This window comes from Cervus elaphus, chromosome 4 (assembly GCF_910594005.1).
Source record: "Cervus elaphus chromosome 4, mCerEla1.1, whole genome shotgun sequence".
Taxonomy (NCBI): Eukaryota; Metazoa; Chordata; class Mammalia; order Artiodactyla; family Cervidae; genus Cervus; species Cervus elaphus.
The window spans coordinates 65395382-65419817 of NC_057818.1; the positions used below are offsets into that span (position 1 = coordinate 65395382).

General features: G+C 55.1%; 1 protein-coding gene across 2 annotated transcripts; it reads right to left on the bottom strand.

The window, feature by feature from the left end:
• Positions 1-29: 29 nt before the first annotated feature.
• EPS8L1 (EPS8 like 1) lies at positions 30-12607 on the bottom strand. 2 transcript variants are annotated; one of them, XM_043900211.1, is made up of 20 exons: positions 12512-12607; positions 11860-11929; positions 10291-10331; positions 9864-9922; positions 9122-9280; positions 8741-8890; positions 8155-8237; positions 7133-7394; positions 6737-6863; positions 6435-6523; positions 6270-6344; positions 6035-6183; positions 4256-4397; positions 4118-4146; positions 2029-2158; positions 1823-1936; positions 1346-1622; positions 1004-1184; positions 510-642; positions 30-405 (listed from the first exon to the last, which is right to left on the bottom strand). In XM_043900211.1, exons 2-20 carry the CDS (start codon positions 11874-11876, stop codon positions 319-321), a joined length of 2304 nt encoding a protein of 767 aa, XP_043756146.1. In that variant the 5' UTR covers positions 11877-11929; positions 12512-12607; the 3' UTR covers positions 30-318. The 2 variants fall into 2 exon arrangements, with proteins under 2 accessions (XP_043756146.1, XP_043756147.1); XM_043900212.1 differs by having other exon boundaries at positions 11860-11994; positions 12512-12568.
• Positions 12608-24436: the final 11829 nt, after the last annotated feature.

The window sequence follows — 24436 nt, forward strand, 5'->3', positions numbered from 1 at the left end:
GAGAGAGGACAGCCGTTGACACCGCCTGCTAAGAGGAGGCTGTTTATAGACTGGGCCGCACATCACAAGGCACAGGGCTCCCGAGCACAAGCACGTCCCCCGAATTGTCTCTAAAGCCAGCTCTCGGTCAATCCGAGAGCACTCGCTCAGGAGACTCCAGCAAGGACGGGCCTCTTTATCTACCCAGACAGGGTAAGACCACGGCTGGAACAGGTCGCCGATCCCTGGAGGGATCTAATCCCGTTGGCGAGGGCAGTCTGCAGAGTCCGATCTCCCGCGGGGCTGCCTCGAAACTCTGAGTGGAGGGGAGGGAAAGGATCAAATGACTTCCGTTTCCACCTCGTTTTCCATTCTCTTCTTTTGCTTCTTCATCACTGCCTCCAGCTCTGACACGTTCTCTTTGTCCTGGAGGACGGGGGCGGGGGGTGGGGGTTGGAAATCAGGACCGGATCGTCAGGGTCCTCAGCGCCCTCCCCGGCCCGGGCCTTGGGACGACGGTTCCGGCTCACCTCCAGCAGCGAGCGCTGCACCGTGATCTGGCTATACACGCGCGCCCCCTCCTCGGGGCTAAGCGCCCGAAACTTCTCCTTCGGCAGCGAGAACAGCTGAGCGCCGCTCAGTTCTCCCAGCGCCGCGACGGTCCTGAGCAGGGGTATTGAGAGTACGGTCAGGCCTGCGACTGGCCAATCGCAGCTCGAATGTCAGCCCCACCAACCACGTCTTGCCCGCCCCTAGGCCTTCGTCCAATCAGCTGCCGAAGGTTCCTGACTCCCGCTCTACCAACCATAGCGCCTCGCAGGGGAGGTTTCCGTGGTGACTCCAATCGGAGCCTAGGAAAACAGGCCAATCACAGCCTGACGTTCATAGTTGCACTCAGACAAGGCCCCCGTCCTGGACCAATCCCAGCCCCCCGTGGTCTGCCACGCCCCCTGGGCCATTCGGAGCGCTTCGCCTCTAGTGCGTGTATAACCCGAGCCTCCCAGCCGGCAAACACTACACTCACCCTGAACTGAAGCCCTTGGCCTGCAGCCAGGCGCAGACCTCCGAGGCGCTGGAGCGAGGGCTGAGCTGCGACTCCGGGGCGCGAGGCCCCGGGGCTGCGCGGCTGGGGCCCGTGAGGCCCTGGGCCAGACGTGCCTGCAGCTCCTCGTTGATACTGAGCATGAGCATCGGGCAGAAATTCTCTGCAGGTGGGAAAACAGGAAGGAGGAACGACTCAGGGCGAAGGGCCCAGAGGGTCAGGGACCTCCAGCGTTCCCGTGATGAGTGGTCGGGAGCCTCCTTTTCTCTGCCTGGAAAGTGAGGCCAAGGACCGTTCCCTCGAAAGGGTGCCCCCACCACTCACCCTTCTTGCCCGAGTCCAAGTTGCTGAGGTTCTCACAGCTGTCCCTGGGAGACCGAGCTGGAGCCGGAGCCGGAGCCTGGGTTTGCGCTCCTCCTGGAGCCAAGGCTGGCGCTGGTGGTGGAGGGGGAAGGGGCAGGGGCCCAGGGGCCGGGGCCAAGGCAGATGCGGGAAGAGCGGGGGGAGCCAGGGCCGGGGCCGGCTCTGGTGGAGGAGGGGTAGCCGGAGCTGGGCCCGGGGCCGGCGCTGGTGGTGGAGGGGGAACGGCCGTGCTATTCTCCTAGAGAGGGGAACAAGAGGGAAGCACTTGGATCAGAGAGAGGACTGAGTCACAGTCCCTTCTCCTGGAGGTAAATGTCTGAATCCCCAGTCACCTCCTCTTCCAGGGATTTTGACCCCTTAACCCCCACGCCCCTTGTTCTCAGGATCTGACCCCCTAGCCCCTCTTCCCTCAGGACCCAGGAGTCTGCCCCGGCTCACCAGACTGCAGCCCCCCCGCGGCCCCGGGTGGGGTGTCAGGATATTATAGGGTACGTATCCCTTCTGCCCCCGCTGGTCCTGAACCTTCCACCACTTGCGCCGGTCATCTAGGACCTGGAAGAGATACAGCGGAGGGTTCAGAGGCTGTGTCTGTAGCAAGGGCTGCGTGGACTCCACCTCCTCACCCCTACCCCTACTCCTCTAACCTCCAGTATGTCCCACTCCTTGACGGACAGCTCACTGCTGTTGCGCGCCTGGAAGTCATAATTACATAGGGCCCACTTTCCCGCCGGCTCCGGCCCCTGGGGCTCAGCTTCTGGTTCCCCGTCTGGGTGACTGAGGAGAAGGGGAAGAGTTGGGGGGTAAGGAGGCAGCCAGCGTCACTGTGCTGGGCCTTTAGGAGTTGATGTGAGCTGGAGTTAAAGCCAAGCAGGGGATCAAGGCTGAGGGGAGGGGGCAGGTTAATACTGTTAACAGAGGTTTGACACTGGAATGCCAGTTTGAATATACTGTGCTCCTTTCACGCCCAGCACCACGCAGCAAGCACATGATGTGAGTACTAGCATCAGCTCTGTTTTCTAGATGAGAACATTTGGGCTCAGAGAAATAAAATCACTTTCCCCAGATCATACAGCTAGAGACTGCTGCTATTTATTGAGCATCTACTATATACTGGGCTCATGCATAAATGATAACTCCTAAGCATAGTAATAACAATAGTCAACACGTACATAGCACTTGCTATATGCCAGAAACCATTCAAAGTCTGTTACATATACTAGCTGACTTGATACTGAGACAACCCTTGGTAGAACCATGAGTTTGAGCCTCTTAGTAGTTCCTTCCTCCTCCCAGAGACCCAATTATTATCTCCATTTCACAGGAGAGAAACCGTGATGTAAAGGTCATAGAGCAAGAAAGAGGTGTAGTTGCACTGGGGACTCGGCAGGTTGGCCTGAGCTCGCGTCCTGAGGAATTCCATTCTTTTGGGTCGACCAAACACTTTGTTCAGGTTGTCCTGTACTTTTGGGCCAACCCAGTACTTGCACTCACCTGGGCATGAACCTGAATGCTCCCATGACCCTAAGCTCTTTTAACTGCTAGCCTGTACAACATCACAGACCTCTCACTCTTTCAGGGAGGGATTATAGCTATTTCCAGGTCCCCCCACAAAGAACTTGAAGTGCAAAAAAAAACAAAACCCAAAAAGGTGAGTTAAAAGCTGGGGGTGTCAAGATTCAGAAGCGCAGGGAAAAGGGGGTCCGCTGGACCAGGCAGCTGGCAGGGAGGTGAGCAGACCTTTAGCTCTGACACCCCGGTTAAAGGCACCTCAGCCCCATGACGCCTACCTGTGCAAGGGAGAAGGGGATCTTCAGGGCCGAGGCGCCCCCCGTGTGAGGCTGGCAGCTCCCCGCACGCCGTCTCTGCTGAGACTCTCTGCCCCAGCCCTACCCAGACCCACTTCTCCTCCACACCTGCTGCTTCTCTCTCTTCTCATCTCACATGGCTTCCCTCATGCCTGCCCCCAGCTTGCTCAGGGAATCCTGGCTCCTCTAGGCCCTTCTTCCCCGGGGACCCAAGAGCCTGCACCCCCACTGCTTGTTGGAACTATGGACCTGCACCCCCAGTCCTTTTCCTCCTCTGGAGACCTAGGAGCCCAGATCTCAAGCTTTGATTTCCTAAACTATTTAATGTTTAAAAGGTCCCAGTCTGACAGCCAGCAGGGACCAAGACAATTGCTTGAGAGTCTTGGGAAAGTGAGGGTCCAGCCTCCCAGTCTTTCTCTCTCTCAGGAGCTTGGAAATAGTACCACTTTCTAACTTGCCCAGAAACTTGCCCCCTGGCCCCCGAAGTCGCAAGTCTACTTCCCCGGCTCTCCAAGGTTCCAAGCACCAGATTGATCTCTTCTTCAAAACCCGAATGTTCAATTCCCCAGCCTGTTCTCTACAACACCTAGAATGCTGTCTTCATAGGGACCCAGGTGGGAGGCTTTCCAGACCCTCGGAAACCAAGCCACCTCCTTCCAGATCTTTGGGGATTCAGGGGTCTCTCTCAGATTTACCCACTCCCAGCACCCTCCTCCCTTGGACCCAGAAAACTGGGACCCTCTCCCTCCCTCCCTGATTCTCCCCCCTCTCCCTGCCCCGGCCCCTGCCTCATCACCACCTCACCCACCTTCGAAGAACCGGGAAGACAAAAAGAAAAAGAAAAAAGGGGGAGCGGAGTCAGCACTGGGAGCCCCCAGGACGCAACCCACCTGGACCCCACTGACCCGACTCACCCACTGACACTCACCCATTGACAGCGACCTGGGGAGCGCTTTGCTGGAGGACGGAAGAGCAGTAGGTCAGGGGGGCCCGGCCTGCACCCCCGGGACCCCCGCTCACGCCCCTACCCCCGTGTCACCTGCGGGAGCTGAAGCTTTAGCCTCACCTGCTGGCGCCGCCTCTCATGCTGTAGCTGTTTCTCTACTGGGTCCTCCCAGGCACGGCCCTGTGGGTCCACGGCTGGGGGCTCCCAGCCGCTGTAGAACTCAGGTCTGTATGGGGGCCCCTCCTCTGGGGGCAGGTCCACCCTGCAACCAAGGGAGGGCCGAGGGCTCAGGGATCCTGAAGGTCTGACTTCAGACTTATCACTGTCAGTAACTTCAGGAAGGTTTCCCCCTTCCCTTAAGCCTTGTTGTAACCCAACAAATGTAACCTTACCTCCCCCCATTTTTTTTAATGTGCCAAACACTTTTTTCCCCCCATTTATTTTTATCAGTTGGAGGCTAATTACTTAACAATATTGCAGTGGTTTTTGCCATACATTGACATGAATCAGCCATGGATTTACATGTGTTCCCCATCCTGAACCCCCCTCCATTTCTTCTTTAAACCAAGACCTGCCCCTTACTCTAAGTTGCATCCATGACGTCAACTGTCTTTGTAAATATCCTGATTCTACTCTCCTGAATTTCACCTCTGACTCCAAACTGGGTCTCCCACCCCTTTCCCCTAAGTCCAGCATCTAGCTTTGCACCTGCTCCCATGAAGCTGCCAGCCTCCGAAAAGCTGTGCGCCCTTTCCAAATCCACAGACCAAACGTTTCCCAAGCCCACCTCCTTGCTATAGCCCTGCTCCATTCCTGGAAGTCCTGCCTTTTATTCCTGTTGGAGCTCTGGTTGAGTCTTTTTTTTTTTTTTTTAAATCATGCTACAAAAAACCTAACTACTTAACTTTAAGATTTATTTTTGAAACTTTTTTAAACAGAGAAAACAATACGCTCCTTGGGGAAAGGGGAGGGATTGAGAATACAGGTTCTGGGTGCACATTATGACCGCAGAGCCTGGAGTTGATAGGCCTGCCTAGGAAAGAAACCACTGGGTACTGCCACACCGCCAAAGGGGACAGCTGCTGTCTGAGGCTCAGCAGACTGTGTCACACGACACTCAAGAGTTTCTGGCCTTCCCTCCAATCGGGTCGTGGCATTTGTCTAGTCCCACCAGAACTTCGGTTTCTCTGAAGACACCCTCTAGCTAAGCCCCACAATGACCTTTCTCTCCCAACCCCATCTTTCCTACAGCCACGCCTCTTTTTCCCAGCACCGCCCCTAAAGCACCCCGCCTCCTGCCTCCTAGCTCTTTCCCTCCAATCACCACGCTGTCTACCTTCAAGCCCCGCCCCTAAATCACCACGCCTCCTGCCTCCTGGCCTGTCCCTCCAATCATCACGCCTCCTGCCTCCCAGCCCCTCCCCTAAATCACCACGCCTCCTGCCTTCTAGCCTGTCCCTCCAATCACCACGCTTCCTACCTCCCAGCCCCTCCCCTAAGTCTCCACGCCTCCTGCCTCCCAGTTCTGTCCCTCCAATCACCACGCTTCCTACCTCCCAGCCCCTCCCTAAGTCACCACGCCTCCTGCCTCCCAGTCCTGTCCCTCCAATCACCACGCTTCCTACCTCCCAGCCCCTCCCCTAAGTCTCCACGCCTCCTGCCTCCCAGTCCTGTCCCTCCAATCACCACGCTTCCTACCTCCCAGCCCCTCCCCTAAGTCACCACGCCTCCCGCCTCCCAGTCCTGTCCCTCCAATCACCACGCTTCCTACCTCCCAGCCCCTCCCCTAAGTCACCACGCCTCCCGCCTCCCAGTCCTGTCCCTCCAATCACCACGCCCCACCCCGCCCCGCCCCGCCCCTTAAATAGCATGCCTCCTGCCCCCAGCCCTGCGCCTTACCCCGGGCGCGTCCAAGAGTCCCCCAGCGAGGTCCAGAGCGTGTTTTCACGCTGAGTGACGTTGTCGCGCAGCAGTGTCACAGCCTCCGAAGTCAGATGCGGCTGCCTCACGCCTCTGGCCAACTGCGGGCCGCCCAAGGTGTCTACAATCTGGCAGGGGCGCAGGAGTGGGCAGGCCGTCAGACCTGCCTGAAGTGGACTCCTGTGCTGCAGGGCTGAGGCTGGGGGTGTCTCACCATCTGCAGAGGTCCGAACAGGAAGTGCAGCAGCTCCTGGGAGGTGGGGTTGGCGATGTTGCCGCGCAACCGGGCCTGAGAGTCGGGGAGGTGCTGGTGTTCGTGGACAGGTGCGACTCGCTATTCCTCTCCCCCCCTGAGGCCCCGAGGTGGGTGCGTGCTCACCAGCAGGCTGAAGGCGTACTTGATTTTCTGAAGCACGTCGGTGTACTCGGCCCCTGAGGGCGGCTTGGCCCGCAGCGCCAGGAGGCCGTCTGTGGGTAGGAAGGCAGGCGCGGTGACAGGGGACGTGCAGACAGCATCAGGCAGGGTCAAAGAGAGAGACAGAGACCCAGTGAGGTCGCGATGGGGAGTCAGACTGGCAGGGGGTGCAGGGGGAGACCCGGGGAGAGGGAGGATATTTGGGAGTGGCCCAGGAGGGCCAGAGAGGGGCTGTTCAGGACTGCCGCTGGATGGCGCCCCCTCACCCCCGGCCTCCCGGTGCCGGGTCCTGCGGCTGCGCTCTCGGTGCTCCAGCACTCGGGACGCCTCGGCCGATTTCTGCAGCTTGGATATGAACTTCTCCACGTCGTCAAACACGTGGTTCAGGATGTCCTGGGGGCCAGGGCATGGGGATGCACGGAACCCCTGAATCCCAGACCCTCATCCCGCCCCGCCCCGCGTCCAAAGCCCCACAAATCAAGAGCACCGGGGCACACTCAGGCCAGGCCACGCGCCCCGATGCTTGACCTTGCCCCCATCCTGTCACCACCGGCCACACCCCCAGAAGTCTGACCGAGGTCCCAGGACCAAGCCCCACCCTCTGACAGAAGATTCACACCTGCAGTCAGTCCCGCCCCTGGCCCTGGCCCGGCCTCGCTCACCACATCCCGCTCCGCCTGCAGACTGGCCAGGTCCGGGCCACGGGGCCCCAGGTCTGGGGAGGCCGGGTCAGAGCTGAGGCAGACCTCCTCCCGGCCCGGCCTCCGCGTCTCCTCCGCCTCTGGGATGGGCTCCGCCTGGGGTCGCCCGCGGCCCGCGGCCGGCTGCACGGTGTGGATCGCCGCGCGGAATGTCGGGCGATGCGGCAGGGGCGCGGCCTCGGCGACGGGCGAGGGGTGTTGCTGTGGCTCCACTGACGTAGCCCTGCGGAGGGACAAGGGCGGGCAGGCTGGGAACACCGAGGGGTCCAGCGAGCAGAGAATCTCGGGGCTTCAATCTTTCGAATTGTGGTGCTAGAGAAGACTCTTGAGAGTCCCAAGGACAGTAAGGAGATTAAACAAGCCCATCCTAAAGGAAATCAATCCAGAATATTCTTTGGAAAGACTGATGCTGAAGCTGAAACTCCAGTCCTTTGGTCACCTGATACGAAGAGCCGACTCATTAGAAGAGACCCTGATGCTGGGAAAGATTGAGGGCAGGAGAAGGGGATGACAGAGGATGAGATGGTTGGGTGACCTCACTGACTCAATGGACGTGAGTCTGAGCAAACTCTGGGAGACGGTGAAGGACAGGGACGCCTGGCGTGCTGCAGTCCATGGGGTTGCAAAGAGTCGGACAGGACTGAGCGGTTGAACAACAGTCGGAAACACGGTGGCCCAAAGGGGTCAAACCGAGATTCGCAGCGGTAGGGGGAAATCGATATATGGATTCGGGAGTGCGGAGCGCGCCTCTCTGGAGGGAAACTGAGGCAGAGGGAGGTGAAACCGAGGGCGGGGTAGTACACTTGTCTGGGAGGTATAGGCGGCTTGGAGAGGGTTTGACTCTTTAAAACTGTCTCTGCTCCAGGCTAGTGGTACCAACCGATTTCTCGGATGGGGAGACTGAGGCCCAAAGAAGGGAGCCGGCCCTCCAGAGACCTCCCCGTCGTCTCTTCTCCCCTCCGCTTACAGTCCAGCCGCTTTACCTGAGTGCCGCCGCCCTGCGCTCCCCGCAGCCCGAGCGGTAGTTGTGCAGAGCTCTCTGGATTTCCTCTTGGATCGACTCCACCTGCCAAGCACGCCGTCAGGCCACGACCCCACCCCACCTCACCCCACCCACTGCCCGCTCAGCGCTGCGCTCCGGGTCGATTCCTCGGCTCGGCCCTAGATCACGTGTAGTCAGCGCCCGCGCACTGTGTCCATGCGCGCCCACGCCCTGGGCTCACGCCCCTGACCTAAAACTGTCCCTGCCCTAGGCCACTGCTCGCCTCCACGGAGGCCCGGTCCGGGTGGTACCTCGCGCCTCGACCACACTCACGCCGACACTAGTTCCGGCTGCTTCCCGGGCCCCTCTCTCTGCCTTTGTGCTCGCGCTCTTAGCCTTGGTCTTGGTTCCGCCCGCACCTCCCTTCAGTTCAACCTGTCCTCACCCACCACCTCCGTTACAGAGTTTCTTTCCAGGCCACGCCCCCTCCTAGACCCCGACCCCGCCTTTGCCCCAGGCCACGCCCCAAGCGGAGAGGGCCCGCCCCACCCCGCCCCCGGCTCTGGCCCCCGGCCCGGCTCGCTCACCCCGACACTCCGGCCCTGGAAGAAATGCACGTCGGGCTGTGCGCGCTCCGGCTCCTGGCACACGAGCAGCAGCAGAGGGCGTCTCTGGCCCGGCGGCCTCACCGTGTCGCACCGCACGATGGCGCTCACCGGGTAGGACTCCAGCTCCTCCTGCAGGGGTGGGGCAGCGGGTAAACTGAGGCCCGGAGCCGCGGAAACTCCTGAGTGACCACGACAGCGGGGCCGGCAGAAGTAGGCGCTGCTCAGGGCAACGCCGCCCCCCCCCCCGGGGGTAGGGGTCATAGATGAGCTAGTGAGGCTCAAAAAGGGGGCAACGCCCCTGATGCCCCTAGGGCCAGGCTCTCGGTTCAGCGGTTCCTTCCCCCCGCGCGCCCCGGGCACCTTGGAGAGCGGGTCCAGCAGCGTGACGTGGCTGGGAGACACGCTCAGCAGCATGTCCTGGGCCCAGATGCGGCCTTGGCTGTCCATGAGGGCCAGCTTCTGCGAGGCGTCCTCCACAGTGTGTATGGCATCCTCACCCAGGCAGAAGGTCACCAGGTGCTGGCAGGGGCCACAGAGGAAGCAGTGGGCCCCAGGATGAAGCCGGGTGGGCTGAGGATCCCCCTGGGATCGCCCTTTCGCCCCAGGACTAACCACACCTCCTCTGGGAGGCCTTCTCTGAGCACCTGCTCCACCTCCCCCCAGTGCCCTTGCTGTGTCTCCCATCTGAATGACTAATAATTGGGTCTAGCTCTCCCGCAAGACCCCTTGAAGGCAGGGAATGGTCTGGGTTACACCTCGTTCCTTCTAAGCACCTCTACCCCCATTAGAGCACATTTTGCTGGTACTTCTGGACCTTGTCTGACTCCCTACTCATCCGGGATGGCACCTGACTTGTCCCCATGATCCAGATGTCCAGCACAAGAGCTGGTCCCGAGGAAAAGTTGGCAGATGAAAGTGGAATTGAGTTCTTCACCTGCAGACCCACGTCTGAGGCAAGGTAGAAGAAGTCCACTTTGCAGAGGAGCAAACTGTTTCCCAAGTTCATGCTGCTTGGAAGTCCAGCTGCTTTCAACACCCCCATCTCCTCAGGCCTGCCTTTCCTCCCACAAGGCTACCCTCGGCAACACAGACCCAGACTCACATTGACTGCATTGGTGGAAACGTCGGACATAACCTCAGTGGAGTAGCGCTTTCTCTGTTCTGTAGGGGTGAAGGGGAATGGCTGCAGGAGACCTAGCCCCCAGCCCCTCCCCCAGACCCAGGAGACGCAGACCCTCCCCCAGACCCAGGAGACCCAGCCCCCAGCCCCTCCCCCAGACCCAGGAGACCCAGCCCCTCCCCCAGACCAAGGAGATCCAGCCCCCAGCCCCTTCCCTCTGATCCAGGAGACCCAGCCCCCAGTCTCTTCCCTCTGATCCAGGAGACCCAGCCCCCAGCCCATCCCGCTAGATCTAGGCGTCCAAGCCCCCAGTCACTCCCCCATCAGACCCAGAGGTTCGGGTCCTCAGTTACCTCGTCCCTCAGACCTAGTTTCTCTTGGCCTGGGGTTTCTTGGCCCCTAAACTCACCATAGATAGACTTGGCACTCTGTTTGAGAGAAGCTTCCGGGCTGTGAAGGAAAAGAGGGGTGAGAGGGGCTGGGGGAACTGTCAGCAGATGGTGGGGGTTCTGATTGCCAGGCAGAGCTTGCAAAGGCAGTGGGGAGCCACGGAGGGTTCTGAGCAGCAAGGCAGAGCTGGAGCTGGACTTTAATAAGGTAAGTAGGGCAGTGGTACTGGGTGGTGGTGGGGGGTGTGGTCTCTCAAACCCAGAGCTGGGTTTGAATCCCCTATCAGTTCCTGCTTTACCAGAAGACTCTGGTTGGGGTGGGGGGAGGTGGAGAGACAACCTCTCCTGCCTCAGTTTCTCAGGGGTCAGCTGCGCAGTCTCCACCCAGTGGGGCTGTTGGGTGAATTCAGTGAGATGAAGCCACTGGAGTGTTTTGCAGACTCTCCTACAGTCAGACGGTCAAAAAAGAGTCGGACATGACTTAGTGACAGAACAACAGGTATTGGGAGTAGCTGAGAAGTTATCGTCTTCCCCTCCTACCCCCACGGGCCCTTTCCTGCCAAAACCTGTCCTCAACCTCCTCTTCAAGGTCACTTTCTCCTAGAAGAATCCTTGAATCCCCATTTCCCCACATATAATAAGAGCTCAGAGCTTGATTGGGGTCAGGGATGAGAGCTGAAGGATGAGAAAGCCTTTCAGTCAAACCTCTGCTCCTCATCCTGCTCTGGTCAGTCAAATCTCCCCACAATTTGATTACCTCTGGGCTGGAGAAATCATTCCCTTACATCTCCCAGACACCTGTTTCCATGCTTCTTTGTCTTTCTCCCTGGTCACTCCAGGAGACTTGACCCTTCATGATAAACAACCCAGGGTTTCCCAGGTTATCACTTGGTAAAGAATCAGCCTGCCAATGCAGGAGACACAGAAGATGCACGTTTGATCTCCTGGGTCAGGAAGATTCCCTGGAGGAGGAAATGGCAACCCACTCCAGTATTCTTGCCTGGAGAATCAATCCCAAGGACAGAAGAGCCTGGCAGGCTACAGCTCATGGGGTCACAAAGAGTCGGACATGACTGAGCAGGCACGCACTAGGCCCTAGGTCAATATTTAATAAGATAACAATTGGAAATTCCCAGGCAGTCCAGTGGTTAGGACTCAGTGCTTTTACTGCTGGGGCAAGGGTTCAATCCCTGGTCGGGGAACTAAGATCTCACAAGCCATGCAATGTGGCCAAAGAAGTTAAAAAAAAAAAAAAATCAGATAACAGCAGCAGCCATAGTGGTTCCCATGAGCTGAGCACCCACTGTTGGTTAGACAGCCAAGTCTTGCACGTGTGTTATCCTGTCAAGCTCTCGAAATCGCCCATTTCACAGAGGAGGGACTGGGGCTTGAAGAGGTGATGTCTTTTGCTGGGGCCACACCACTGCTGAAGGTTGGCAATGGGATTTGAACCCAGGCCTGTCTGACTGGCAGTGGGAGGGAGGCAGCTCAGAGGCTTCCGAGTGTCCAGCCCTGGGCTGCTGGAAATGCCACCTGTGGGTGTGGGTGGAAGGGTGGGGGCTGGGGGCCTGGCGGACGGGGGTGCTTACCCAGGGATGGTGCTCATGGTGCTGGAAAAGGGGGCTCCTGCCACCCGGAGGAGCCCTGGAGCCCGGAGCCCTGGAAGCCAGCAAAGGGATGAGGGCTGACGTGACCACAGGATCTAGGAATCCCAGCTGCAGCCCCTGCGCATTCAGACAGCAATCAGAGCCTCCAGCCCCTCCTCCCTTAGACCCAGATTCCAGGCCCCCAGGCCCTCCTCCCTCAGACCAGGAGTCCAGGCCCCCGGCCCTCCTCACTCGGACCCGGGGGTCCAGGCCCCTCCACCCCTGCTCCCTCAGACCCGGGGTCCAGACCCCCACCCCTCCTCCCTCGGACCCGGGGGTCCAGACCCCTCCACCCTTCCTCCCTCAGACCCGGGGGTCCAGGCCCCTCCACCCCTGCTCCCTCAGACGCGGGGGTCCAGACTCCTCCACCCTTCCTCCCTCAGACCCGGGGGTCCAGGCCCCCGCCCCTGCTCCCTCAGACCCGGGGGTCCAGACTCCTCCACCCTTCGTCCCTCAGACCCGGGGGTCCAGGCCCCTCCACCCTTCCTCCCTCAGAGCCGGGGGGTCTAGGCCCCCGCCCCTCCTCCTTCAGACCCAGGGGTCCAGGCCCCCGGCCCTCCTCCCTAGGACCCGGGTCTCTCCCCGGGCCCCTCACCTGCCGGCCTGCCTCTGACAGGCCGAGGCGCTGAGCCCTGCTCTCCCGGCCGCGGCCCGTCCTTCCTGTCCCTCCAGGCCCTCCCCCCTCCGCATACCTGAGCACTCCCGGCACAGCCTCCCGGAGCGGCCCTGGGCGGGGCCGGGACTCGGGGCGGCGGTGGGGAGCCGGCACTGTCTCCATCACAACAGGAGAACAACAGCCCCAGCAATGTGGCGTCAGAAACCCCGCTCCAACTTCTCCTGGTATCTCTGTGAAGCTAACTGCCACTTGTTCATGGTCAATGTGCAGCGTGGGCTTTGAACCTGGGGCCCGCCTTTCTAATCCCAGGGCTGAGGTCCATCCCGCTGAGCTCACCTCCTTCTGGGGTTTCTGTCTCCACCGGTGCCCTCAGCCCCCTTCCCTCTTCTTTTGAAAACCTCCCTCGGTAATTCCAATGACAGATGATGATAGCTAAGATTCAATGCCCAACACAACTCCAAGAATATGATAAAATTAACAGACTCCTCTGGCATGAAATTTTTTCCTCTGTGCCACGGTCTCCAAGGACTGAGTTGTACACCCACTTCTTCCCCAAACCCAGTGAGGTTCAGTGCTGGGGTGGCTCCATTTCACAGATGAGAAAACTGAGGCCCACAAGGGCTTGGAGGCTTAATCATAGTTACACATTCAGCAAGTGTCTTCCTAGTGTCTTCCTCCCTGCTTAGGTCTCCAAGAACAGATTCTGTTCATGCCTGAGTCAGATCAAGTCACTCCCCTCTCAAAAGACTTGGGTGGCTCCCAGTTTCTCTGGGTAGAAGAGAAGACTTTCTTCTATACCTTCCTTTGCTCTTTGAGCATCCAGGTGCCATTCTGCCTCAGGGCCTTTGCACTTGCTATGCTGTTTGCCTGGAATGCTTTTCTTGTATCCTCAGGGCTTACTCTCCCACCTTCTTCAGGTCTTTGGTTGAATAATATCACATCAAAGAGCCCTGGCTGGCCACCTTATTCCACAAGGCAGCACCTCTGACCCCTCCTCTCCTTCAGAGTCTCTTCTTCTTAGACCAACACTTAATTTTTCTCCAGATCATTTATCACCCTCTAACACACTGTATTGTTGTTTTTTAGTTGCTGACTCATGTTCGGCTCTTTGCGACTGCATGGACTGCAGCACGCCAGGCTTTTCTGTCCTTCACTATCTCCTGGAGTTTGCTCAAACTCATGTCCATTGAGTCTGTAATGTTATCTAACCATCTCATCCTCTGCTGCCTCCTTTTCCTCCTTCCTGCAGCCTTTCCCATCATCAGTCTTTTCCAATGAGTCGGCCCTTTGCATCAGGTGGCCAAAGTAGTGGAGCTTCAGTTTTAGCATCAGTCCTTCCAGTGAATATTCAGGACTGATTTCCTTCAGGATGGACTGCTCTGATCTCCTTGCAGTCCAAGGGACTCTCAAGAGTCTTCTCCAACACACAGTTCAAAAGCATCAATTCTTCCGCGCTCAGCTTTCTTTATAGTCCAACTCTTACATCCATACATGACTACTGGGAAAACCATAGCTTTGACGATACAGAACTTCGTTGGCAAAGTGATGTCTCTGCTTTTTAATACACTGTCTAGGTTGATCATAGCTTTTCTTCCAAGGAGCAAGCGTCTTTTAATTTCATAATTTAAAGATGAGGTTAAACACACTGTATTACTTGTTCATTTTGTCTATTTTACGTCTCCCTCATTAAAATGTAAACTTCACAAGGACAAAGACTATTGTATGTTCAGTCCCTAGACTACCTGCAGCTTATAGCATAGGATTTTGTGTGTAGTAAGTGCTGGAGTGACATTTGCTGAATTAATGCACTTTTGCATTTGGTACCCTTCTGTGCATTATTGCTTCAGTGAACGCATGCTGACCCCACAAACTATACTAAGTGAAGCTGGAAACCAGAGAAGGCACATCCTCATCCTGGATTGAAGGGGAGGAAATAACAGAGAGAAAGAGTGATAATACATATGGTATTATGGTAAAGAGCCCAGGTGGGTGTGGATTCCAGTCCTGCCTTTGCCACTTAATCATTTTGGTAATACTTATTGTGTGCTTATATCTTCTTCTGAGTATGCAGTGTGGGTTTGTATAAACCTCACAACATCTTATGAAATGGGTTTGATTATCCCCATTTTATACATGAAGAAACTGAGGCATATTCAAGTCATTTGTCTATGATCCCACAGCTAATAAGTGGTGGAGAAGGTTGAACTCAGACTACACAATTTACTTTTTATTTATTCCTTTCTTCCTGGCTGGACGGGGTCTTCGTTGCTGGGCGGGTTTTTCTCTAGTTGTGGTGAGTGAGGGCTTCTCTCGAGTTGCAGTGCCTGGACTTATGTTGCAGAGTCCCAGCTCCAGGGCTCACATGCTTAGCTGCCCCAGGGCATGTGGGATCTTCCTGAAGCAGGGATCAAACCCGTGTCCCATGCATTGGCCGGCGGATTCTTAACCACCGGACCACCAGTGAAGTCCAGACATACAATTTAGGCCCGGCATCCTTTGTTACTCTGTGTCACCAGCTCATGGTCTGGCCCCGTTTTAGCTGTGTGGCCCTGGGCAAATTACTTAGCCTCTCTGTGCCTCAGTGCCAACCCCCACAACTGTAAAGTGGGGATCACAGCTTTGGGAGGACGTAGGGGACTTATGGAGAGCTCTGAGTACTGTACCCAGGGTAAGAGAAAATGCGAGGAAGTGTTTGCAACCACAAAGATGAGGTCTTTCTTCCACAGGTCCTACAACAGCAACGCTGAGAGTGACTTGGGAGCCCAGAAGAGGCGGTTCAGAGGGTCAAGGCAGGCTTCCTGGAGGAAGGAGGGGCGGGGCGGCCGGAGCCAAACCTGAAGGGCAAGTTTGGCAGCCCCAGGTGGCCTAGAGGATGAGGGAGGGGTGTCCCCGGAGGGAGCCGCGGAGGGGAGGGCTGACTCGCCTGCCCGCGTGCCGGCCGCGGGCGGGCGCAGAGGAGCCGGCCGGTGTGACCCCTCCCCCGTCCCCAGCCCTCGGGTGCCGCCGCTGGGGAGGGGGGGTCTGCGCTCTTCTGTGCCCCGCCTCTGTCACTTTGCGTCCCTGCCCGTCCGTGCCACAGATGTTTCCTGAGCTTGGCCAGTCTCGGGGGGTGGGGTGGGGCAGGCTGGGACGGATGCCCCACTGATGGGCAGACAGGGGTCGGAGCGGGGAGGCCACAGCCGCAAGTCTCAGGGGCTCTGGGCCGGGACCAACGCCGACCTGGCCGAGCCCAGCCCCCTTCTTCACGTGCAGCTGGAGGACAGGGTGCTGTGAAGGCATTCGGCGGGGGCTGCAGTCCTGGGTTGGGGAGGACCGCCTAGGGGTCCAGACTCCGGGGTCCGAGGGGGTTGGGGCTGGGGGTCTGGACCGCCGGGACTGAGCGGGGAGGGGCCAGGCGTCCGGACCCCCGGGCCTGAGGGAGAACGGGCTGGGGGGTCCAGACTCCGGGGTCCGAGGGGGGAGGCGATGGGGGTCCGGACTCCCGGGTCCCGGGGAAGAGGCGGGCGCAGCGCAGGCGCCCCCAGCCACCCCCCGCCGCAGCTCCTCGGTGCTTGGGAGCAGCAGGTGAGGCAGAAACCCGAGCCTCCGCCCCCGTTCAGGGCCCGGGGCCTCCTTCCTTCTTCCCCGGCCACAAAGGAGGCGCCGCCCTCTCTCCAGACCGGGACACGTGGTTCCCAAATACCAGTGGACGCTCACACCCCTGCACTGTCTGACTCCGCAAGTCCTGGGGGAGCGGGTGGGGGGAACCTGGGGAACCCCCGAACCAAACCACCAACAGCGCAGCGCCTATAACTGAGCGAGCTTGCGGGCTCTGTGGCTCTGAACTTGTCTCTTTCCCCGAACGGGGGTCGCTCGGTCGCGGGGGAACTGGACCGTTCATAGTCTCCGTTGGGTGATCCCAGAGACCAGACAGAACGCGCGGCGCAGCTCCTTAAGCCAACATTGTCCGTGTGTCGTATCAGAAACCGCCTCCTCTCTCTTCCATCACCCTGCTCTTCCAAGGCACGCCCCCACTTCTGTCTCCCCGACTGGAGGGTTTGCTGATGAGTTCCTAGGAGGGAGGCAGAATTCACAGGAAGTGGGGTCTGGCAGATTGCTGGGGCAGACTTTATGAATAAGATGCGAGCTGGGTATCAGGGAGATATATTTAACATACATATTTATTAACTTACTCATTCAGTAAATGGCCCCTGAGACCTAATTTGTGCCCCACTCTTTGCTCTCAAGAAGACAGGTTGGTTGGGGAAATAGACCCTGCTGGCACTCACAGTAGAGATTCACAGCGTCATACGCTCTAACTGACGTGGCACGGAGCATCCCTGGAGGAGACCTTTCATTTGAACCTGTGGTGGGCATGTGAGGAGGTCAGAGACTTCCCCAGTGAAGTGATAACTGGATGGGGTTCTGAAGGATGACTAGGAATTCGCCAAGGAAGATGTTGGCAAGGAACGCTATTCCAGGCTCGGGAAGTGGCATGTGCCAAGTCCCCAAGCCTTGCAGGAGCAGGCACTCAAGCACCAATCTGGCCCAAGCATGTTCTAAGTGGGGACCCACAGAACCCCTCCCTGCCTTTGTGTTATTCTCACTCTAGAGGGTGTGGTGGGGAGACAGAAGGTAAACAGGTAGGAACACACATGTGAATAAGCCTTTCAGATTGTGGTAGTCTCTGCGGAGGAAGTAAAACAAAGGTGAAGCGGTGGAGTGGCCCGGGGCGGGCAGGTGTGGCGACTCCTGGTGAGGGGGTCACGGTTGGCTTCTCTGAGGAGGTGGCACGGGCGCCTGGACTTGAATTTCAGGACCCAGGAATGCAGAGAGGGTTTTGGGCAGAGGGAACACCCCGGGGGAGGCTGGGCAGGTGGGGGTGTGGCTGGCCAGAGGAGATGAGCCTGGAGACAGTGTGGAGGACGGTCTTGATGTTGATGTTGACCATGGCGATGGCAAAGGACAGGGTGGCCAGACTCCAGCTCAGACGGATTTGCCCCAAGCCTGAGTTTCAAGACGCTCCCTCTCTGGTTGGGGAGGTGACAGGAACACGGGCGGCCCGAAAGGTGCCGTAAACTGAGGCCACTCGGGCAGGGTGGCAGCTCAGAGGAGTTCTTCCCGGGGCCTAAGAGCTCAGAGGTTAGGGAAGGGATTTCCCTGAAGCTCCTCTGAGACCGGCTAGCCCATGAGCGGGGGCGGGGGGTGACACCCGGAGGGCGGGTCTAAGAACTGCCCTGGCTGGAGGAGGGAGGCCGGTGGTAAGCTGTTTATTCTCTGGGAGGGACCCAGGGCGACTGGTCTCCCGAAGCTGGAGGAACTTGGCTCTCAGGCTGGGAGGCTGGGGGGCTGGGGCGGGGGTGGGGGCAGTGATGGGAAGGGACTCCAGACAGACTACAGTTGGGACCCTGGGTTGGAGCAAGTGACTCCAGATTGTTCTCATTTCTTCCTCTTTACAAGGAGCATAAGCCCCGATTGCTGCAGTGAAGTTCGGTGGGAAGATGAGGTGTGAAAAGGCAGATCAAGTGCTTAGAACAGGCTCAGTGCTCAGCCAATGGATGGGTGAAATATAGACAAAGGAATGAATCAATAACTACACAACCAGATCCACATACGTGACAAGGACTGGTTCTGCAGACAGAGAGCTCTGCGCCCCAGTGCCTGCTCTCAAGGAATGGGCAGACTCAGTCCTAAGCTTCTGACGACCATTCATTTATTCAGGACATTTATCCATTCATTTGACAAAGGGTTATGAAGCGTCTACTCTAACCAGGCGCTGTGCTAGGGGCCAGGGAACTCAACAGCCCCAGACTTGCCCTCATGGAGTTTATATTCTGGTGGAAAATAAAAAAGTGTGTAGAATGTTAGATGGTGGTCATAAAGCGGGGAAGAGGGTCCAGTGGGTGTCTTGGGGGTTTTATTGGTTGGGGAAATTCTCACCGAGACTGTGCAGTTTCAGCGAAGTCCTGAAGGGAGTAAAAGTGAAAGTGTTAGTTACTCAGTCATGTCCTGCCCTTTGCGAGCCCATGGGCTGTAGCCCGCCAGGCTCTTCTGTCCATGGGATTTCCAGGCAAGAATACTGGAGTGAATTGCCATTTTCTCCTCCAGGGGATCTTCCTGACCCAGGGATTGAACCTGTGTTCCCTGTGTCTCATGCATTGCAGGCGGATTCTTGACCCGCTGAACCATCAGGGAAGTGAGTGAGGTGTGAGGATATCTCGGGAAGGATCTTCAGGCAGGGGCAAGGGCCAGTGCAAAGGTCCTGAAGCGGGTGCTCATGCAGTGAAGCCAGTGTTTCTGGGGCAGAGGTGTAGGGCAAGAAGTCAGAAAGGTGATGGGGGTGCATTGTGGGCTCTCAGGATCACTGTGGGAGTCAGAAACTGACATGTGCTGTAGTGGTGTTTTGATCAAGTTTTTTTTCTTTTTTTAAATTGACCTGAAATTATCCATCTTAAAGTGAACAACTGAATAGTATTTCATACACTGACAGTGTTATGCAACCATCATATCCATCTAATTCCTAAACAGTTTTATCCTCCTCAAATAAAGTCCATACCCTTATTTTTATTTAAATTTTTTTTTTTTTGGCCACACTGCGCAGCATATGGGATGTTGGCTTCCCAACCAGGGATTGAACCCGTGTCCTCTGCATTGCAAGGTGATTCTTAACCACTGGACCACTAGGGAAGCCATGGAGTTGCCATTTCCTGAGATCCCGGGGAATCCCTCCATCCTAGCTGAGCTGTTTGCCTGGTGCCTGCCTTGCTCCAGGCAAACTCACTAAGTCTCTCCTCCCATCTCACCACCATTAACTCCCGTCTACGCTCCGCCCCTCCTCCCTGCTTCCCACCCTTCCTCCAGATGATGGATGCTGCGCTGAGCCCCTGTACTAAACCAACAAAACAAGAACGATTGTCCCAGTTACTACGGCCATGTAACAAATCTTCCCAAGACCTGGTGGCTTCAGACAAGGGCCACATTCAGTCTGCGCGGGAATCTGCCGTCTGCACAGGCCTTGGTGGCGGCGGCCTGTAGGAAACGAAAGTGAGGTCGCTCAGTCATGTCCAACTCTTTGTGGCCCCATGGACTGTAGCCCGCCAGGCTCCTCCATCCATGGGATTCTCCAGACAAGAGGACTGGAGCGGGTTGCCATTTTCTTCTCCAGGGGATCTTTCCCACCCCGGGATCGAACCTGGGTCTCTCGCACTGCAGGCAGACTCCCGTCTGAGCCACCTCTGCTCTTGGTGAGGTGGGGGTGGATTGGAAGCTGGGGCGGCATCGGGACTGGAAAGACGAGCCTGGAATCATCAGGGCTCCTCCACCACCTAACCTTTTCTCTATGTGGTCTATCCAGCGTGGTAGCTTCAGGGTCGCTAAACCTGTTTCTTACGTGTCAGGTAAGGGCTCCAAAAATGCGCGGGTAGGGAGAGAGGAGAGAGGGCGAGAGGAGGAGAGGGAGGGAGGAAGAGAGAATGAGAACGGGAATGAACTGGGTGTGATGTCTTCTGATGGGGGAAGAGTTCTCTCAGTACCTGGGACAGCACCCAACGTTGGCAGGGATTTATTAGCAACATCAACAATGATGAAGTGCGTAGACTACTTGGTAGTAGACAATCTGAACTCCTCGGGCGCATCTGGGAATCAAATAGGAGGTCCTCGGAGGAAGGAATTTGCATACGTGGTCCTCTTTGCAATAACAACGCGACAGCCACCAGTGCTCTGTTTCCTGTGTCCTTGTCATGAATTGCTTTGCCATCCTTCCAAACCCTGTGTCAGGCCAGCAACATGTGGCCCTCTGCTTGTTCTTATAAATAAAGTTTTATTGGAATGCAGCCCTGCTCGTTTGGTTTCATATCTTCTGTGGCTGCTTCCCTGCCATAATGGCAGAGTTGTTGCAACAGGGACTGGATGGCCCCCAAAGCTGAAATTATTTTCTCTCTGGTCCTTTGCAGAAGATGCTTGTTAACCCCTGCTCTAGCGGTAGATGATATTCGAAGAACAGTTTATAGAAGAGAAGAAAAAGGGCTAACAGAGGGGACATTTATTTGAGGTTGAGAGAGCCAGCATCAGTATTTTTTTATTAAAAAAATTTCCCCTTATTTTTAATTGTAGTAAGCTGCACATGCCATGAAATCTGCCATTTTAACCATTTTTGAATGTACAATGCTATGGCATTAAATGTGTTCACATTGTTGTGAGCCCATAAACAAACACCATCCATCTCCAGAATTTTCTTCGTCTTGGAAAACGGACAAGAACTCCAGAACAAGAAAATGCAGATGAACAAAAAGCCAAAAAAAAAAAAAAAACCAAATAAATAAAATCACCTATCATCCTGCCTGGCAGAGATGCCAAAGAGAAGAGTAGTTGTTTTTTTTTTTTTTAACTCTAAAAATATGTACTTTGATATTTAAGCTTAAAAAAAAAAAAAAAAAAGAATCAGTCTGCTCTCCCTGCCTCCCCCCACCATTGGCATTTAAGGAAGAAACTCTGAATGTTCTTAAACATTTGAACTTCCTAAAGTTGTAGACAGAGTCTATCCAGGGACACGTACAGACGAATTAACTTGTACTGTCAGTGTCAGGGGATCTGTGAGGGAAGGGACCTTGTCTGCCTTATTGTTGAATTCCCAGTGTATAGTTCAACACCTGGGATGCAGTAGGTGCTCATTAGATAGTATTTTAGAGGGACTGCAGAAATAGGAATAGGAGAGAGTAGGACCATTCTCCTTCTGATAGATGCCGAGGTTGATTTTATTTGTGCCAGTGTCTTGCTGTTACAGAGAGACAGGGCAATGAGGAACATTTTCCCAGGTATGTTTCTTTCCCAATGACCTATTATTCTCTTAGCCTAGATTCTTCCAAGGGGAAGAGGTGGGTCAAAGATTGGCACAGATGGTTTTGCCACATACTACTGAATGACCTTTTAGGAAGGCTGTACCAATTGACGCTCCCACCAGCAGGGAGGTGTACCTGTTTCACCACATCTTTGCCAACATTGGGTATTATCATTGCTCTGATCCTGTCAATCTGATAAGTGAAAAATATTATCTTGTCATTATCTTAATGAGTTTCTTTGATTCCCAGTAAGGCTGAGTAGTTTTTTGTGATTCTTGATTTTCTTTCTTTGCAAATTTCCCCTTATATCCTTTGCCTATGCTCCTCTCTCTCTCTGTTAGGGGTGAGACTTTTTTTCCTTATTGATTCATTAGAACTCTTTACATATGAAGGATACTAACTGTCATTTTGGTGGGTAAGAAGAGACAGAAGTTGACCGAGGGGAAGTCACTGCTCAAGGTACACGTCTAAGAAGAGGTGGAGCAGAAATCTGAAACAAGATCTTTCTAGATCCATGCCTGGGGGTCTGTACAGCCTCTGTGGAACCTTCCCCTTTCCCACATCTTGCCCACTCCATGATTCAGGAACCCTGAGTTCCCACCATCTCAGGAAGGGGAGAAACCTTTTGCAAGACCCAGCTCCCCTTGCAACGCCCCAGCAGCACACCTATACTCTGACTTGCTGTGTGGATTACATATTTGGCACAGACTAGACACTCGATAAACAGCGCTGTGCTGCGTGCTGTACACAGTTGCTCAGTTGTGTTTGATTCTCTGCGATCCCAGGGACTGTTGCCTGCTAGGCTCCTCTGTCCGTGGAATTCTCCAGGCAAGAAAACTGGAGTGGGTTGTCATTTCTTTCTCCAGGGGGTCTTCTCCACCCAGGGATCAGACTCACGTCTCTTGTGTCTCCTGTATTGCAGGTGGATTCTTTACCACTGTGCCACCAGGGAAGCCCACACTTAATAAACAAAAGCTGGCATTATTGCCTTTTTGAAAAAAAAATCTTCTCTTCAGCCACATCTCTTGCCAGCTGCCTACCCCTTAAAATCAAACCTCCTACCATCCCAAGCAACTTGCCTCATAACTTCTAATGACTCCAGTCAGTCCACTTGAAGAACTACTCATCCTTCAAAACCCTAATTAGGTGTTGCCTCCTCTAGGAAGTCTTCCCTCACTCCTAGCCTGAGTCTGCAATCACAGATCCTGGATGCTGGCCAATGTGTTTTCTTTGGATGCCCTTTTGTGTTTCCTGTGTCCAGGAGGGTTTTCCTGTGTCCAGGAGGGTTCTGCTGTCCCAGACCTGCAAGTCATGTCAGCCTTCTGTGTCATAATGGAGCCAAGAGGTGATGCTTCAGAGTTTCTAGATCTTTCTCCACCCTGGACATCCTCATCTCAGAGACCAACCTGGAGCTTGCTGTCCAGGTGCTTCCATCCTGCTCCCAAGAGTTCCTGCTGTTGTTGGGGGTAGGGCCCCCCACCTACAAGACTGCTGACCTCTGGCTCCTCCACCCTGAGTGCTCTATTGACCCCTGAGCCTCTCATCTCCAGCCATGCACATTTCTGCCACGTCCTACCCCAACTTACCAATTTTAGCTAATAGGCATGTTTTGTCTTGTTAACAAAAAAAGGAAAAGAAAAAAAAGTTCTTGGGACCTTTGGAAACAATTTATTAATCAGCTATTTGTCATTTTGAAAGTATTCTAAAGTGTGTCTGTGGATTATTGACAAACTCAATCCAATCAGAAATCAGAGTTACTTGGGTGATATAATTTTTGAAACTAAATTATGAAAATCTTTGTAGTTTTTTTTTTTTTGCTTTTTAATCAGTTTTATTGCAGTATAATTTATATGGAATGCGTGGGTGCTAAATCGCTTCAGTCCTGTCCAACTCTTCGCAACCCCATGAACTGTAACCCGCCAGGCTCCTCTGTCCATGGGATTCTCCAGGCAAGAATCCTGGAGTGGGTTGCCACTTCCTCCTCCAGGGGACCTTCCCGACCCAGGGGTTGAACCCGTGCCTCTTACATCTCCTGCATTGGCAGGCGGGTTCTTTACCACTAGCACCACTTGGGAAGCGTCTTACATGCAATGAAATTCAGTGAATATACCGATGAGACTTGACGAATGTATGCTGTCATGTGTATAAATTCCTGTGTAATCGAGACACTCTTTCCAAAACTCCCCAAAGGTTCCCTTTGCAGTAATCACTTCCCTCACCCCCTCGACCCTTGGTAACCACTGGTCTTCATTCTCTCACCTAGACTGTCATGTAACTGGAATCATACATATTGTACAAATACCAATAGATCATTCCTTTTTATTAAGGAAAAGTCCATTGTCTGAGGAGAAGGAAATGGCAACCCACTTCAGTATTCTTGCTTGGAGAATCCCAAGGACAGAGGAGCCTGGTAGGCTACAGTCCACAGATTGCAAAGAGTCCCATAGGACTGAGAGACTTCACTTCCACTTTCTTTCCATTGTCTGAATTTACTATAAATAACTTATTCCTTTACCTGTTGATGGACATATCTATTACAAGTTGGATTGCTTCCCACTTTTGATTATTTTGACTAAGTGGGATGAGTTGAATTGCCTCTCCCTTCTACCTCCACAAATTTATATATTGAAATCCTAATGTGTAGTAGACCTCGGAATACGATCTTATTCGGAAATAGTTTACGCCCCCATGACCTCCTCACTCAGTACTCCAGGAATCTGGGAACCTCCCAGGCTTGTAGGTCTTGGATTTGGGCATTGAATTTATCAAATTGTCCCAGAAAGTGGACAAATAACTCGTATATTTATGCTACTTATTTATGTTTTTATTGAGGTATACTTGATTTTCAGTACTACATTAGTTTCAGGTGCACAACACAGTGATTCAAATTTTTTATGGGTTATATTCGGTTTAAAGTTTTTACGAAATACTGGCTGTCGTCCCTGTGCTGTACAATATAGTCTCGGAGCTGTTTTGTTTTATACATAGCTAGTTCGTAAGGCACATGTATTTTTAGATGAGGAAACAGGCTGATCCATTTGAAAGACACACAGAGGACCCAGGTCCCGAAGGACAGCGGCCCCCTGGG

Coding starts and splice junctions, on each gene's coding strand:
- EPS8L1 (XM_043900211.1), bottom strand. Junction 8,891..9,121: donor TGCTGGACCCGCTCTCCAAG/GTGCCCGGGGCG, acceptor CCACCCCTGCAG/GAGGAGCTGGAGTCCTACCC. Junction 1,623..1,822: donor CGCGGGGGGGCTGCAGTCTG/GTGAGCCGGGGC, acceptor TCCCCTCTCTAG/GAGAATAGCACGGCCGTTCC.